The sequence below is a fragment of the Girardinichthys multiradiatus genome, chromosome Y (genome assembly GCF_021462225.1).
Source record: "Girardinichthys multiradiatus isolate DD_20200921_A chromosome Y, DD_fGirMul_XY1, whole genome shotgun sequence".
NCBI classification, from domain to species: domain Eukaryota; kingdom Metazoa; phylum Chordata; class Actinopteri; order Cyprinodontiformes; family Goodeidae; genus Girardinichthys; species Girardinichthys multiradiatus.
The window spans coordinates 30,213,540-30,226,926 of record NC_061818.1 but is presented as its reverse complement, the minus strand read 5'-3'; the positions used below and the strand labels follow the sequence as shown (position 1 = coordinate 30,226,926).

General features: G+C 37.9%; 2 protein-coding genes across 2 annotated transcripts in view; both read left to right on the top strand.

Moving 5' to 3' along the window:
• Positions 1-3,405: 3,405 nt before the first annotated feature.
• LOC124864630 (proteasome assembly chaperone 3-like) lies at positions 3,406-8,625 on the top strand. Its single transcript, XM_047359478.1, has 3 exons — positions 3,406-3,541; positions 7,300-7,522; positions 8,282-8,625. The coding sequence occupies exons 2-3, from the start codon at positions 7,310-7,312 to the stop codon at positions 8,432-8,434; spliced, it is 366 nt and encodes a 121-aa protein (XP_047215434.1). The 5' UTR covers positions 3,406-3,541; positions 7,300-7,309; the 3' UTR covers positions 8,435-8,625.
• Positions 8,626-9,010: 385 nt separating this feature from the next.
• Positions 9,011-13,387, top strand: part of LOC124864165 (transmembrane protein 184A-like) — a 37,618-nt gene continuing 33,241 nt past the window's right edge. Inside the window, exons 1-3 of the mRNA XM_047358831.1 lie at positions 9,011-9,048; positions 10,991-11,087; positions 11,249-11,452. Of these exons, the coding sequence (XP_047214787.1) occupies positions 9,011-9,048; positions 10,991-11,087; positions 11,249-11,452 (339 nt within the window). The remainder of the gene's footprint in view (positions 9,049-10,990; positions 11,088-11,248; positions 11,453-13,387) is intronic.

The window sequence follows — 13,387 nt, the reverse complement described above, 5'->3', positions numbered from 1 at the left end:
ACTGCAAGCACCCCTTAAGCCCTGCACCCAGCCATTAGAGAGAGTCGACAGCAATTCATTATGCATAGCAAAGCTTAAGTAATTTACAGTGTAACATTACATGGACTAAGTGATTTGAGACAAGAAATCATCCCAAACTCTCTGGTATTTTGTGTCAGAACAAATAAAATATTAAAACATCATATAAACAGTTATGACCAGTGTCAAAAGCTGTTTTTAGTTCCCTGAGCAGTAGCTAACATTAAAATCCATCTATCGTCTTTAACAGCTTATCTGTGCAGTGTTGCAGATGGGCAGGTGCCTATCTCCAGTGGTTATTGGATGAAAGCGGGGTAAACCCTGGACAGGTCTCCAGTCACTCACAAGACAACACAGAGGACACAGAGCAACACAAGACAACCAACTCTTTACACACTCATAACCAATACCAATCAACCGAAAAACCATGTTTTTGGACAGTGAGAGAAACCTGGAGAGAACCCACACATGCCTGAGGAGACCATGCATAACCCATGCAGAATGCAGAATTTATTTTCATGCTGCAAAACAACAGCACTAGCCACTGCCCCATGGTGCAGCTCAATACCAAGGGCATGTTCAAAATATATTATGAATTACAAATTGTTAATATAAAAGTTGTACATTTTTATCTGCCCTTGCTCAGTTAAGAATGTAATGGAACTATACAATTACTAATATTCATTAAGGCTTGGCCATTAAGATAATAATATATAAGAATATGTACTTGGTTTTTACTTTATGATTAAGTTAAACTTTTTGGTCCAGGTACAGGATGGTGCGGAACTCCATGACAACCTGAGGGGAAAGATTAGTTGCTTAAAAGAATGAAGAAAGTCAATCACGATGTACAATAATTTAGTTTATCTCAGTGAAAGATTTGAAGCACACTATGTGTTTCAGTGCCATTGTCAAAGTAAGTACATTTTCCTGTACCAAACAGACCAAAACACCTTTTATAATATGCCTTAATTACCATAATTCACATAAACGTGCTTGTGTAGGTGAATAAATTATGAATAAAACTACTGGTTATGAGCTTGAACAAATGTATTTCTCAGATATCTCCAAGGAATTATAAAAACAAGAGATTAAACAGATAAAGACCTTCTTACTATATTATACCTTTACATCCACTTTAATAAATGCAATAGTCAGCAATTCACTTTTATAAATTCACATGAAGGTACAGAACAAAAGGTCTTTTCGAAAAGGCTGCAAACCTATTTCGACTCTTGCAACAACTAACTGTAAAACTCAATCTGTGCAGCAATATACAAATTAAAATATAGAAACCACGCAGTTGGTTTCTATACATATATACTAAAATCACAGAAATATTCGAATTATAATTTTAGCATAAGATGATCATTCAAGGACACATATGGGTTGTGAGGAAGCAAAAGATGTGGCACAACCATTTTCAAAGCTACTGCTGCCTTCTCAGAATGAATAACAACTCAGCAGAGCTTGTTCTATTTGACATTGTGAACATGTCAAGTTCATAGGGATGCTTTCCTCGTCCTGTTGAGGAAGCCTGATGCAGCACTCACAGATTTCTGAGGAGCCTTATATCCACCTGAAAAAATGTAATGCAAGCACTTTTGCTGGCAGTGAAAATTCCTCAGCTCTCAATCTCTGCGGCAACAGAAAAAGTAAGTGATTTAAGGGAATTTCTCTGTCTTTGTGTTTACTAATTCTTTAGCTATTTTATGTCCCTTAGATGTTTAAGATTTTATTAATCAATCTAATTACAACTTCTGTTTATATATGTTTGAGTAAGTCACATCAGTATGGTCTGCTTTAAATATTAAATTTATTTCATTTCTCATGAGTTGAACATACAGTGCAAACAGTTGTTATTTCCTGGTCTTCTTAAAATCAAAGATTGTTTAGTCTGGAGTGCAAGAAACTGTGTTTTAATAAAACTATAAGCATAAGAAGACACAAAGATGAAAATAATAGCCATACATTACCTGCTACTTTCAAAGCTTCATTGACAGCTATAATTAACCAATAATGACTGAAAAGTACCAGCCTATGGCTACAGCCTAATTCAAACCTAAATAAATTCAGTTTTAAATAAACCCTATGAAAGCCCTGTTTAATCACTTTTGTTTTGCCTGTATGTGGGGAAATAGTGATGACGATTTTGCTTAATAACAGCCAAGTGTGGTGGAACCTTCAATTCTATTTATTAAGAAACTCCAGGGAAACTTAAAGTGCGTTTTGTTTAAAGCCTCATTATGTGACTAACGTTTGACCATATAACAAGGGCATTTTTCTCTATTTGATTGCTGTAAAATTAATTGTCAATTTATGACAAAAATACACAATTGTATGTATCCTAAACTGGCAAACTCAGGATACTAACCGAGGACCGTGTTCCTGCAAGGCAACAGTTTATCCTATTTAAGCCAAAGAAAGAAAAAAGATGATTAAGTTGGAATCACAGCATGAAAACAGACAGTCAGAGACTGCATAGCAAGGCCACCCAATGTAGGGTCACTGACACCATAAAAACAATCCTGGACCCGGATCACCAACAACATTTTATGGATTCTTCCTCTGGTTAAGACAGACCTTTGGTAAAAAAAATAAAAATTAAAAATAATCAGCCAATATGCAATGGTGATATTTAAAATAAACATATATATATATATATATATTTACACTACCGGCCAAAAGTTTTAGAAAAACGTTCTGATTTAAAGGTTTTCTTTATGTTTATGACTTTACATTGTTTGTAGATTCTCACTGAAGGGATAAAAACTGTGAATAAACATGGAATTAAGTAGCAAACGAAAAACTGGAAAAGAACTTTAAATATGTTTTATATTTTAGATTCCTTAAAGTAGCCGCCCTGTGCTGTGATGACTAAAATATTAAACTTTGTCTGTCTCTCAATGAACCTCTGGGAAGTTCTTTCAAGACTCTTTGGAAAACCATTTCAGGCGACCACCTCTTGAAGCTCATGGAGAGAATGCTAAGGGTGCAAAGCAGTTATCAAAGCAAATGGTGGCTATTTTGAAAAATATAAAAATGTTTAGTTATTTCAAAATTTTTACTATATAATTCCATGTGTGTTCATTCGTAGTTGTTTTGCCTTTGGTAAGAATCTGCAATGTAAATGGTCATGAACATAAAGAGACCCATTCAGTGAGAAAGTGTATCTAAAACTTTTGACCGGTAGTGTAGTTCATATTATTTCACTTTAAAAGATATATTTAAACAGATTCTGTCACAATATCTCATGTGATCGAGTCTACGATGGAAAAAAAAAAAAAAAAAACAACAAAAAACTATTACATTATTTTTGCATCCACTGTCGACGCACCAAATTGTACGTGGATATTTGCGATGACGTCATTACGCAAAGTGCGTGCTCTCAAGACAGAGGCACACGCTTGTTTCGGTTTGTTGTCTTGGTGGAGGAAGAGTAGCAGAGCTAAGTTGAAACTACAGAAAGTCTATAGTTTCCATACAGGTAGAAGTTTGAACTTTGGACAGACAGAAATCTATGGTAAGAGTTTTGTACTGTTGCACTTCTTTTTTTTTCAAACTGTCAGATTTTCCTGCCGGAGCTCGCTCTAGCTGGAAGCTAACATTAGCTTCAAAGCTGCAACATCATTCATTCTGATGAAGCTTGTCTTTACTAATGATCCGTTCCGCTTGCTAGCTTGTACATTTTACTGATGATATAGTGCATATATCAGTGCAATGTTGATAATTAGCTATCAACATTGTGTTTGTTTCAGTTTTACAATCTCCACAAAGGTTTTAATTATTTTAGGTGGGTAATCACCTTTTTGGTGATGCACTATTTATTGTTCTGTTCTGTGACCCGTTGTCCGATATCCGGAGTTATTTCAGCCAGCCTGATAATACGAGGTATGTTAGAACAATGTATAAAAGGATGTGAAAAGTTGTGGCCTATCATCAACCATCTTTGATGAATCATCTGCCGTTTTAGTGGTTGATATAAATGTCAGTTAATTGACGTGCAAAAGTGTTTTTATTCGGCCCAAATGCCACATTTGTTACTGTAGAGTTTCCCATCGTTTATGGAATTTGCATGGGTTAATTATACATGTGCTCAAGTATAAAATAATATCATCTTGGATATATGGGTTCTTGATAGCATTAACAAACAGATTATAATGTTGATTTAAAAATGTATTCTCATTTTAAAGTAAATCATAGTTTTATCGCATCAAATTCTTTAAAGTATGCACCCAGTACTTATCAGGAAAGAAATGAAAAACATAAAGAACGGGATTCCTTTGTTATCAACAAGAATCTTCTAAAATCGCTAATTATATAGTAACTAATCAAAAGCTGTTTTTTTTAGGAAACATCGCAGCCAGTAGCCTAATCTCCAAACAGGTGATAGGCATACAAATGGTAACTGCGGAGTGACTGATAGTTACATACAGGTCCTTCTCAAAATATTAGCATATTGTGATAAAGTTCATTATTTTCCATAATGTCATGATGAAAATTTAACATTCATATATTTTATATTCATTGCACACTAACTGAAATATTTCAGGTCTTTTATTGTCTTAATACGGAGGATTTTGGCATACAGCTCATGAAAACCCAAAATTCCTATCTCACAAAATTAGCATATTTCATCCGACCAATAAAAGAAAAGTGTTTTTAATACAAAAAACGTCAACCTTCAAATAATCATGTACAGTTATGCACTCAATACTTGGTCGGGAATCCTTTGGCAGAAATGACTGCTTCAATGCGGCGTGGCATGGAGGCAATCAGCCTGTGGCACTGCTGAGGTCTTATGGAGGCCCAGGATGCTTCGATAGCGGCCTTTAGCTCATCCAGAGTGTTGGGTCTTGAGTCTCTCAACGTTCTCTTCACAATATCCCACAGATTCTCTATGGGGTTCAGGTCAGGAGAGTTGGCAGGCCAATTGAGCACAATGATACCATGGTCAGTAAACCATTTACCAGTGGTTTTGGCACTGTGAGCAGGTGCCAGGTCGTGCTGAAAAATGAAATCTTCATCTCCATAAAGCTTTTCAGCAGATGGAAGCATGAAGTGCTCCAAAATCTCCTGATAGCTAGCTGCATTGACCCTGCCCTTGATAAAACACAGTGGACCAACACCAGCAGCTGACACGGCACCCCAGACCATCACTGACTGTGGGTACTTGACACCGGACTTCTGGCATTTTGGCATTTCCTTCTCCCCAGTCTTCCTCCAGACTCTGGCACCTTGATTTCCGAATGACATGCAGAATTTGCTTTCATCCGAAAAAAGTACTTTGGACCACTGAACAACAGTCCAGTGCTGCTTCTCTGTAGCCCAGGTCAGGCGTTTCTGCCGCTGTTTCTGGTTCAAAAGTGGCTTGACCTGGGGAATGCAGCACCTGTAGCCCATTTCCTGCACACGCCTGTGCACGGTGGCTCTGGATGTTTCTACTCCAGACTCAGTCCACTGCTTCCACAGGTCCCCCAAGGTCTGGAATCGGCCCTTCTCCACAATCTTCCTCAGGGTCCGGTCACCTCTTCTTGTTGTGCAGCGTTTTCTGCCACACTTTTTCCTTCCCACAGACTTCCCACTGAGGTGCCTTGATACAGCACTCTGGAAACAGCCTATTCGTTCAGAAATTTCTTTCTGTGTCTCACCCTCTTGCTTGAGGGTGTCAATAGTGGCCTTCTGGACAGCAGTCAGGTCGGCAGTCTTACCCATGATTGGGGTTTTGAGTGATGAACCAGGCTGGGAGTTTTAAAGGCCTCAGGAATCTTTTGCAGGTGTTTAGAGTTAACTCGTTGATTCAGATGATTAGGTTCATAGCTCGTTTAGAGACCCTTTTAATAATATGCTAATTTTGTGAGATAGGAATTTTGGGTTTTCATGAGCTGTATGACAAAATCATCCGTATTAAGACAACAAAAGAGCTGAAATATTTCAGTTAGTGTGCAATGAATCTAAAATATATGAATGTTAAATTTTCATCATGACATTATGGAAAATAATGAACTTTATCACAATATGCTAATATTTTGAGAAGGACCTGTACACTCTGCACTCTTATCATTACTGCCTTACTTATACTGACAAACACACCGGTAAAGGAATATTTGATACACATGCCAAATATTCAAGTACTTACTAAAAAAACATCACTTTCTGACTTAAACAGTCTATTTAATGAGATCTGAACACAATGTAAAATTGCTTATCTTCAAAACGATTTTTTGACATTTCCTTGTGGCGTTCAACAAACCTATCTTTAATGAGAGTTCTGCCTTTTGAAGTTGCTGGAATGGTTGTTATTTATTTGACTGGTAATAGTCACTTCAAATGTCAAGTCTCTTAGTGTAGAATGTAACATTTTTACAATTAAAAACAGCAGCAGATATTTTCCGTGTAAAACTAAACATTTTCAGCTTGTCTTCAGTTTTCAAATGAAACATCCATCCTCACTTATGGCCATGAACTTTGGGTCATGACCGAAAGAACGAGATCCCGGATACAAGCGGCAGAAATGAGCTTCCTCCGTAGGGTGGCCGGGCACTCCCTTAGAGATAGGGTGAGGAGCTTGGCCATCCGGGAGCGGCTCGGAGTAGAGCCGCTGCTCCTCCACATCGAGAGGAGCCAGTTGAGGTGGCTCGGGCATCTATACCTGATGCCTCCTGGACGCCTTCCTTGGGAGGTGTTCCAGGCACGTCCCACCGGGAGGAGGCCCAGGACACGCTGGAGGGACTATGTCTCTCGGCTGGCCTGGGAATGCCTTGGGCTCCCCCTGGAGGAACTGGAGGAGGTGTCTGGGGAGAGGGACGTCTGGGCGTCTCTGCTGAGTCTGCTGCCCCCGCGACCCGGTCCCGGATAAAGTGGAAGATGACGAGTACATCCATCCATCAATTCATGTTCTGTTCCTGATTCTCCGTGCAGGGTTGTGGGGTGCTGGTATCTATCTCCAATGGTTTGAGATGAAACAGTATAGTTCTGAAACTGAAATAACTGAAACTTTCCATTTTTGGGTGAAAACTTAATGGTGAACTGGCTTATTAACTATGTCCTCACCTTTCAAATCAGTGGATTTTTGGAATCTAGGTACTTGATAACACTAACTACCAGACTATTTGATTAATAAAAAAAAATCAACTCATCCTCAGGTAAATCAAACCCAGTTGTGTAAGACAAAAACTTCCAACAATAAGCCCCAGCTACATGGTTTAAATCAATAAAACAAAAATCATATAAAAAATGTATTCTTTAACCATGTCCTGTGTCTTTTGCTTCTCTCTCCAGGATTAACAAAATGGCTGAGCCCATCATCAAATCGAGACAAGCACAAAAAGAAGTCAATGGAATTTTCACAGAAGTCGTCTGCACAGAGTTCAGTAATTACATATTTGTGACCCTCACCCAGTATGGCAAAATTGGGACATTGATTTTGGTCACACCTGACTCCCGATCTAATTATATCAGCACCCCCACATTCTCCACCAAAGTGCTGCTGGGCAAAGATGAGGTACGCTGAGTGAAATTGGTCAGATTAATATTCTATTTGTGTGATTATAGACTTCTTGTCACATGGGGTAACTCATTTCACATGGCAAAAAAGGCCAGATGAGATCAGCTCTGAACTACTCTGGCAGATTCTGGAGAAATTAGATGCACATAGTCCAGCAGTCATTTAAAATTTACTCAAGAAAACTCATTTCATCTCTGCTTGAGCTTGTCATTTTAACAGACGCGCAAGGTGTGTCACCCGTGGAAATATAAATTGTTACAAAGTTTGCTCGCAATATTGATCAGACTTTGAGTTTGTGTAAAAAGAGTACTTTTTTGAAAAGACAAAGGAAGACGAAGAATCTTCTAGTTATATACAATACACAATATCTCAGTGACACATGAATAATTTAAATAAAACAGAATAAGATAAATTGTGGTTGTATAGTGAGATGTGTGAATTCTGCTGGCTTTAGAACAGCTTCAAAAAGTAATTTTCCTTTGATGCTATGCTACATGGCTCAAGACAGAATAAATGTACCACATTTTAACACTAGTGGCACGCTATTTGGGTGAGAAGGCTTTCTTTTAAGTTTCGATTGGAAGGTGAGGGGATTCTTCCAAGTGCTGGAGGACAAAAAAACAGAATATTGGTCAAATTTGAGTCACATTTTTTCATTTCCATCTTTTATAAGTTGATTCTTTAAAACTTTCTGTTATATTCAATATTTAGAGGTTTACTGCTTAATACCTAATTTGTGTTTTTTTTTTTTAACAGCCCTTGACTCATGTTTGTGCCAAAAACCTGACCACGTTCATATCTCAAGAAGCCGGAAACAGGCCCGTCTTACTCGGATTGGCCCTAAAGGATTCCTCCATAGACACAATAAAAGAAATCAAAGACATCATCAAAAGTTGTAAAGTGTGGTAATGAGTCAAGGCCCTGAAAATAATGACGTTAAATATAAAGACCTGGTGAAATATACGTATTGGCTCCTACCAGTTTCATATTTTGTAAAATTATACTAAATATAACTTTTTTGTATTTCAAAATTCTTTAACTACATTTTGTATTATTTGAAATGCTCATAAATAAAATGCTTTAATGGCAATTTCAAGATACCGTCATTAACCTAATGACTTGTTTGTTGCTTTAATTGCCTGACGTAGATGACTTATTCTTTTCATCTGCTTTTTTTTTAATGCAGCTCTCTTATCACAGAAACAAAGTAAAGGTCAACATCATTTTTATTTTTGAAACGTGCAGCAGCTGGATATTGCTTTATTACTGCACATGAAGAAGTTACTCAGTACCGTAGTGTGTAAGAATTTCAGGATTTTTGTTATGCCTGAGTGGAACCTTTTTGGTGCGAGGAAGATCTTGATATAATATCTAATATACGCATCTTGTTTTAATGCACACGTTTTTATCATTTATTGCTATACGAATTAGTTAATTTTTTAATCTCATAGTCAAATATTTTAGAAACTATAGAAGAAATATACCATGCCGAACTCATTTATGGGCACCTTGGATAACAATATGTAAATGCCCCTAAATTAAATAAATCTTTTATTGCATAATCTATTATTATAAAAATAATAATTGCATTATTGCATAATCTAACACGAACAAATTTAGAAAGTTTCAACCTTTAAATTGAGTAGATTCTTTTTCTGATGGGGAAAGTTCTATGCAAATAAAAAAGTTTTAATGAAATCACTGTTGCCACAATTATTTTTACAATATTTTGCACCCCTCATCCTTCTTTTAAAGAGATTGTTAGGTACTCATATAAGTGCTTGGATTTTTTCAATTTTTTTTACTATGAGGCTTTGCTACTACAAACAAATCTGAACGTATTTTAAGGCTCTTAAGGTATGCCAAAAAATATGGATTCCTTCTGCATTCAGTTGAAGTGTTAATTTTATGTTAGTCCTCAAAACAGCAAAGATTAATGTTTGGAGGTAAAGTGAACGTTAAGGAAGTTATTGATAAAAATTAAAGCAGTTTATGTTTGACAGCTACATGTAAGCCACAAACTATTCACAGATTGTAAATAATCTTTTAAAATTACCAACATGTTTCTTCTGGCTGTAAGCATTTTTTTTTTCACTTTGGAGTGGCCAAACCAGAGGTTCAGCTAGAATATGATTGAGAGTCTGGGGAGAGAGCTAAAAATTAGAGTGATGGGAAGGATGCCTTCCAACCTCTACAATTAGAAATATGCCAAAACTGGTCAGCAATTAAAATAACAGTTTGTTGTGATGCTAATAAAATTGGGAAGTGTATAAACAATTTCTGACCCACCAAGTTTAATATGTAAATGCAAATATTTAATAAATGAGTCCCCTTGTTCATTGTCTTATTTTATTTTGGTAGATGCCCGAATAATTCCTATCTAAATCAAACTTGATAGAATGAAAATAGTTTTGATTATAAATTTGCCAAGGGTGTCAATAATTCTGGACTCAACTGCTGAGGAGGATGGAGTAATTAACAATTTTACTGAATTAAAGTAGCATCACTTCAGTATATTGTCACTAAAGTAGAAGTAAAAAGTAGTTTTCCAAAAGAAAATTACACAGGAGTAAAACGGCCACTCAAGTAGCCTACAAAGTAACTGATCATGACAACTGGTTTAATTTGTTTAAAACTGGCCAGACAGACAACAATAAAGAGTTATGTAAGAATTTTGTTTTTTCTTTTTGTTTTTTATTAAATACACTAAAGTTTACTGTATATTCACCTCCAAATGGCACAGAAGGCGATGCATATAGAAAATAATAGTAAAACAACGACGCGTCTGTACAAACAAGATGTTTCAGTTTGAAATAAACTCTGTCAGGTGCATTTTTTTTTACTCATCCCTGGTCTGCATTCAGTGAGTTGTTTAGAGTATCCAGAAACCGTACTCATCAAGTAAGGGTATAATTACTTCCAATTACCCAAGTAGAAGTAAAAAGTATGGTGCAGTAATACTACTCCTAGAAGTACATTTTCTTAATGAAGTTGCTCAAGTGAATGTAACTAAGTAAATGTTACTAGTTACTGCCAGACTCTGATTCCTTACAATCACCAATGCAAGAAATGTAAAGACAGCCAAACCGCTTCGCACCTGTCACGCTAATAATGTTAAATTGCCTTCGGCACGTTGCGATTCAACGTGATGACGACATTGACACAGTCGAGACCACGTGATTTCTGTACCTGTGCCCAGCCTATTTATTTCTTCTGTTAAGTCAAGACGCTGCGCACTCACAGGTTTTCATTAGAAAAGCTTTGTTCAGTGAACTTTGAGATGTTTATCTTGGCATATTGAACAATTTTCTAATGTGGTTTAATTTTTTTGTAGTCTTTGCTTAAGTTTTTCATCTCCTACTGTGTGGACTTCGACCTCGGCACCTGTTAGAAACAAGGAAGTCTAGTCCCGTCTCTTACATGAAGCTGATACTGTTTTTATAAATGCTCACGCTTGAGAAACAGGTGTTTTATTCTCGATGCTGATCCTTTAACGCTGACCTGGGACGATCAGTACCATCTGAACAGGATAAAGCTGCTTTTCCACTCTGCTCGGAACAAGGTGAGTCGTTTATTGACAGCAGAGATCAAATGAGTGATATTTACCGAGGAGCGTTTATGTTCTTCAAACAATGTTATTAGTTCAATTTATGGCTGCCAGAATAAACCAACAGGGAAATATTTGACATGTTTGCTTCATGTTCCTGTTCCCCCCGTCTTTAGATAAACGGCTCTTTGGAAATGGGTTCATCGTCCGAAAATATCTCGATTGTTCACCTGGATAAACCAATTCTCCCGGAAAACATTACCATCATCCGGTCAAGAAACGGGTCACTCACGGAGGGCGAGATGTTTCTGAACACAATGACCGCTCAGGGCCTGTCTGGGATATTTGTCTGGTCCGCCTTGCTCATAACATGCCACCAGGTGAGTTTGTGCTGCTCCAATAAATTGTCTTCACTCACACATCAGAGCCAGAAGAACAAAAAAATCTCTTCATTGAGTTACACTAAAGAGGAACACACCCTTAAAGCTCTGCAGCCACGATTATGTAAATCTGTAACAGAGATGGTTAGGCACACCTCCCTTGCCTTAGGTGAGATATTATACTTTAATAAAGGCCTAAACCCAGTTTTAGCTCTTCATAGTGAATCTGAGGTGCTTTTATACTCTTGTTCCCAGGTTGGTTTTCTTGTGCCGGCCTCCAAGCGTGTTGCTATACTGAAGGCCGTACTGGGGCACAAACCCCCTGTAGGTACAGTGCCTTGCGAAAGTATCCGCCCCCCTTGAACTTTTCAACCTCTTGCCACATTTCAGGCTTCAAAAATAAAGATATAAAATTCTTATTTTTTGTGAAGAATCAATAGCAAGTGGGACACAATTGTGAAGTGGAATGAAATTTATTGGATGTGTCACAAACGTTTTTTAACAAATATAAAACTGAAAAGTGGGGCGTGCAATATTATTCGGCCCCTTTACTTTCAGTGCAGCAAACTGACTCCAGAAGTTCAGTGAGGATTTCTGAATGATCCAATGTTGTCCCAAATGACTGATGATGATAAATAGAATCCACCTGTGTGTAATCAAGTCTCCGTATAAATGCACCTGCTCTGTGATAGTCTCAGGGTTCTGTTCAAAGCGCAGAGATCATCATAAAGACCAAGGAACACACCAGGCAGGTCCGAGATACTGTTGTGGAGAAGTTTAAAGCCGGATTTGGATACAAAAAGATTTCCCAAGCTTTAAACATCCCAAGGAGCACTGTGCAAGCAATCATATTGAAATGGAAGGAGTATCAGACCACTGCAAATCTACCAAGACCCGGCCGTCCCTCTAAACTCTCATCTCGAACAAGGAGAAGACTGATCAGAGATGCAGCCAAGAGGCCCATGATCACTCTGGATGAACTGCAGAAATCTACAGCTGAGGTGGGAGAGTCTGTCCATAGGACAACAATCAGTCGTACACTGCACAAATCTGGCCTTTATGGAAGAGTGACAAGAAGAAAGCCATTTCTCCAAGATATCCATAAAAAGTCTCGTTTAAAGTTTGCCACAAGCCACCTGGGAGACACACCAAACATGTGGAAGAAGGTGCTCTGGTCAGATGAAACCAAAATCAAACTGTTTGGCCACAATGCAAAACGATATGTTTGGTGTAAAAGCAACACAGCTCATCACCCTGAACACACCATCCCCACTGTCAAACATGGTGGTGGCAGCATCTTGGTTTGGGCCTGCTTTTCATCAGCAGGGACAGGGAAGATGGTCAAAATTGATGGGAAGATGGATGGGGCCAAATACAGGATCATTCTAGAAGAAAACCTGTTGGAGTCTGCAAGAGACCTGAGACTGGGACGGAGATTTATCTTCCAACAAGACAATGATCCAAAACATAAAGCCAAATCTACAACGGAATGGTTCACAAATAAACGTATCCAGGTGTTGGAATGGCCAAGTCAAAGTTCAGACCTGAATCCAAACGAGAATCTGTGGAAAGAGTTGAAGACTGCTGTTAACGAACGCTCTCCATCCAACCTCACTGAGCTCCAGCTGTTTTGCAAGGAAGAATGGGCAAGAATTTCAGTCTCTCGATGTGCAAAATTGACAGAGACATACACCAAGCGACTTGCAGCTGTAATTGCAGCAAAGGGTGGCGCTCCAATTATTAACGCAAGGTGGTCAAATAATATTGCACACCCCACTTTTCAGTTTTTTATTTGTTAAAAAAGTTTGACACATCCAATAAATTTCATTCCACTTCACAATTGTGTCCCACTTGTTGATTCTTCACAAAAAATTAGAATTTTATATCTTTATGTTTGAAGCCTGAAATGTGGCAAGAGGTTGAAAAGTTCAAGGG

What these genes read in the sequence shown, in the direction of transcription:
- LOC124864630 (XM_047359478.1), top strand. Translation starts at nt 7,310, where the DNA reads ATGGCTGAGCCCATCATCAAATCGAGACAAGCACAAAAAGAAGTCAAT. An exon ending in TGCTGCTGGGCAAAGATGAG is followed by an intron (nt 7,523 to 8,281) that starts GTACGCTGAGTG and finishes TTTTTTTAACAG; the next exon opens with CCCTTGACTCATGTTTGTGC.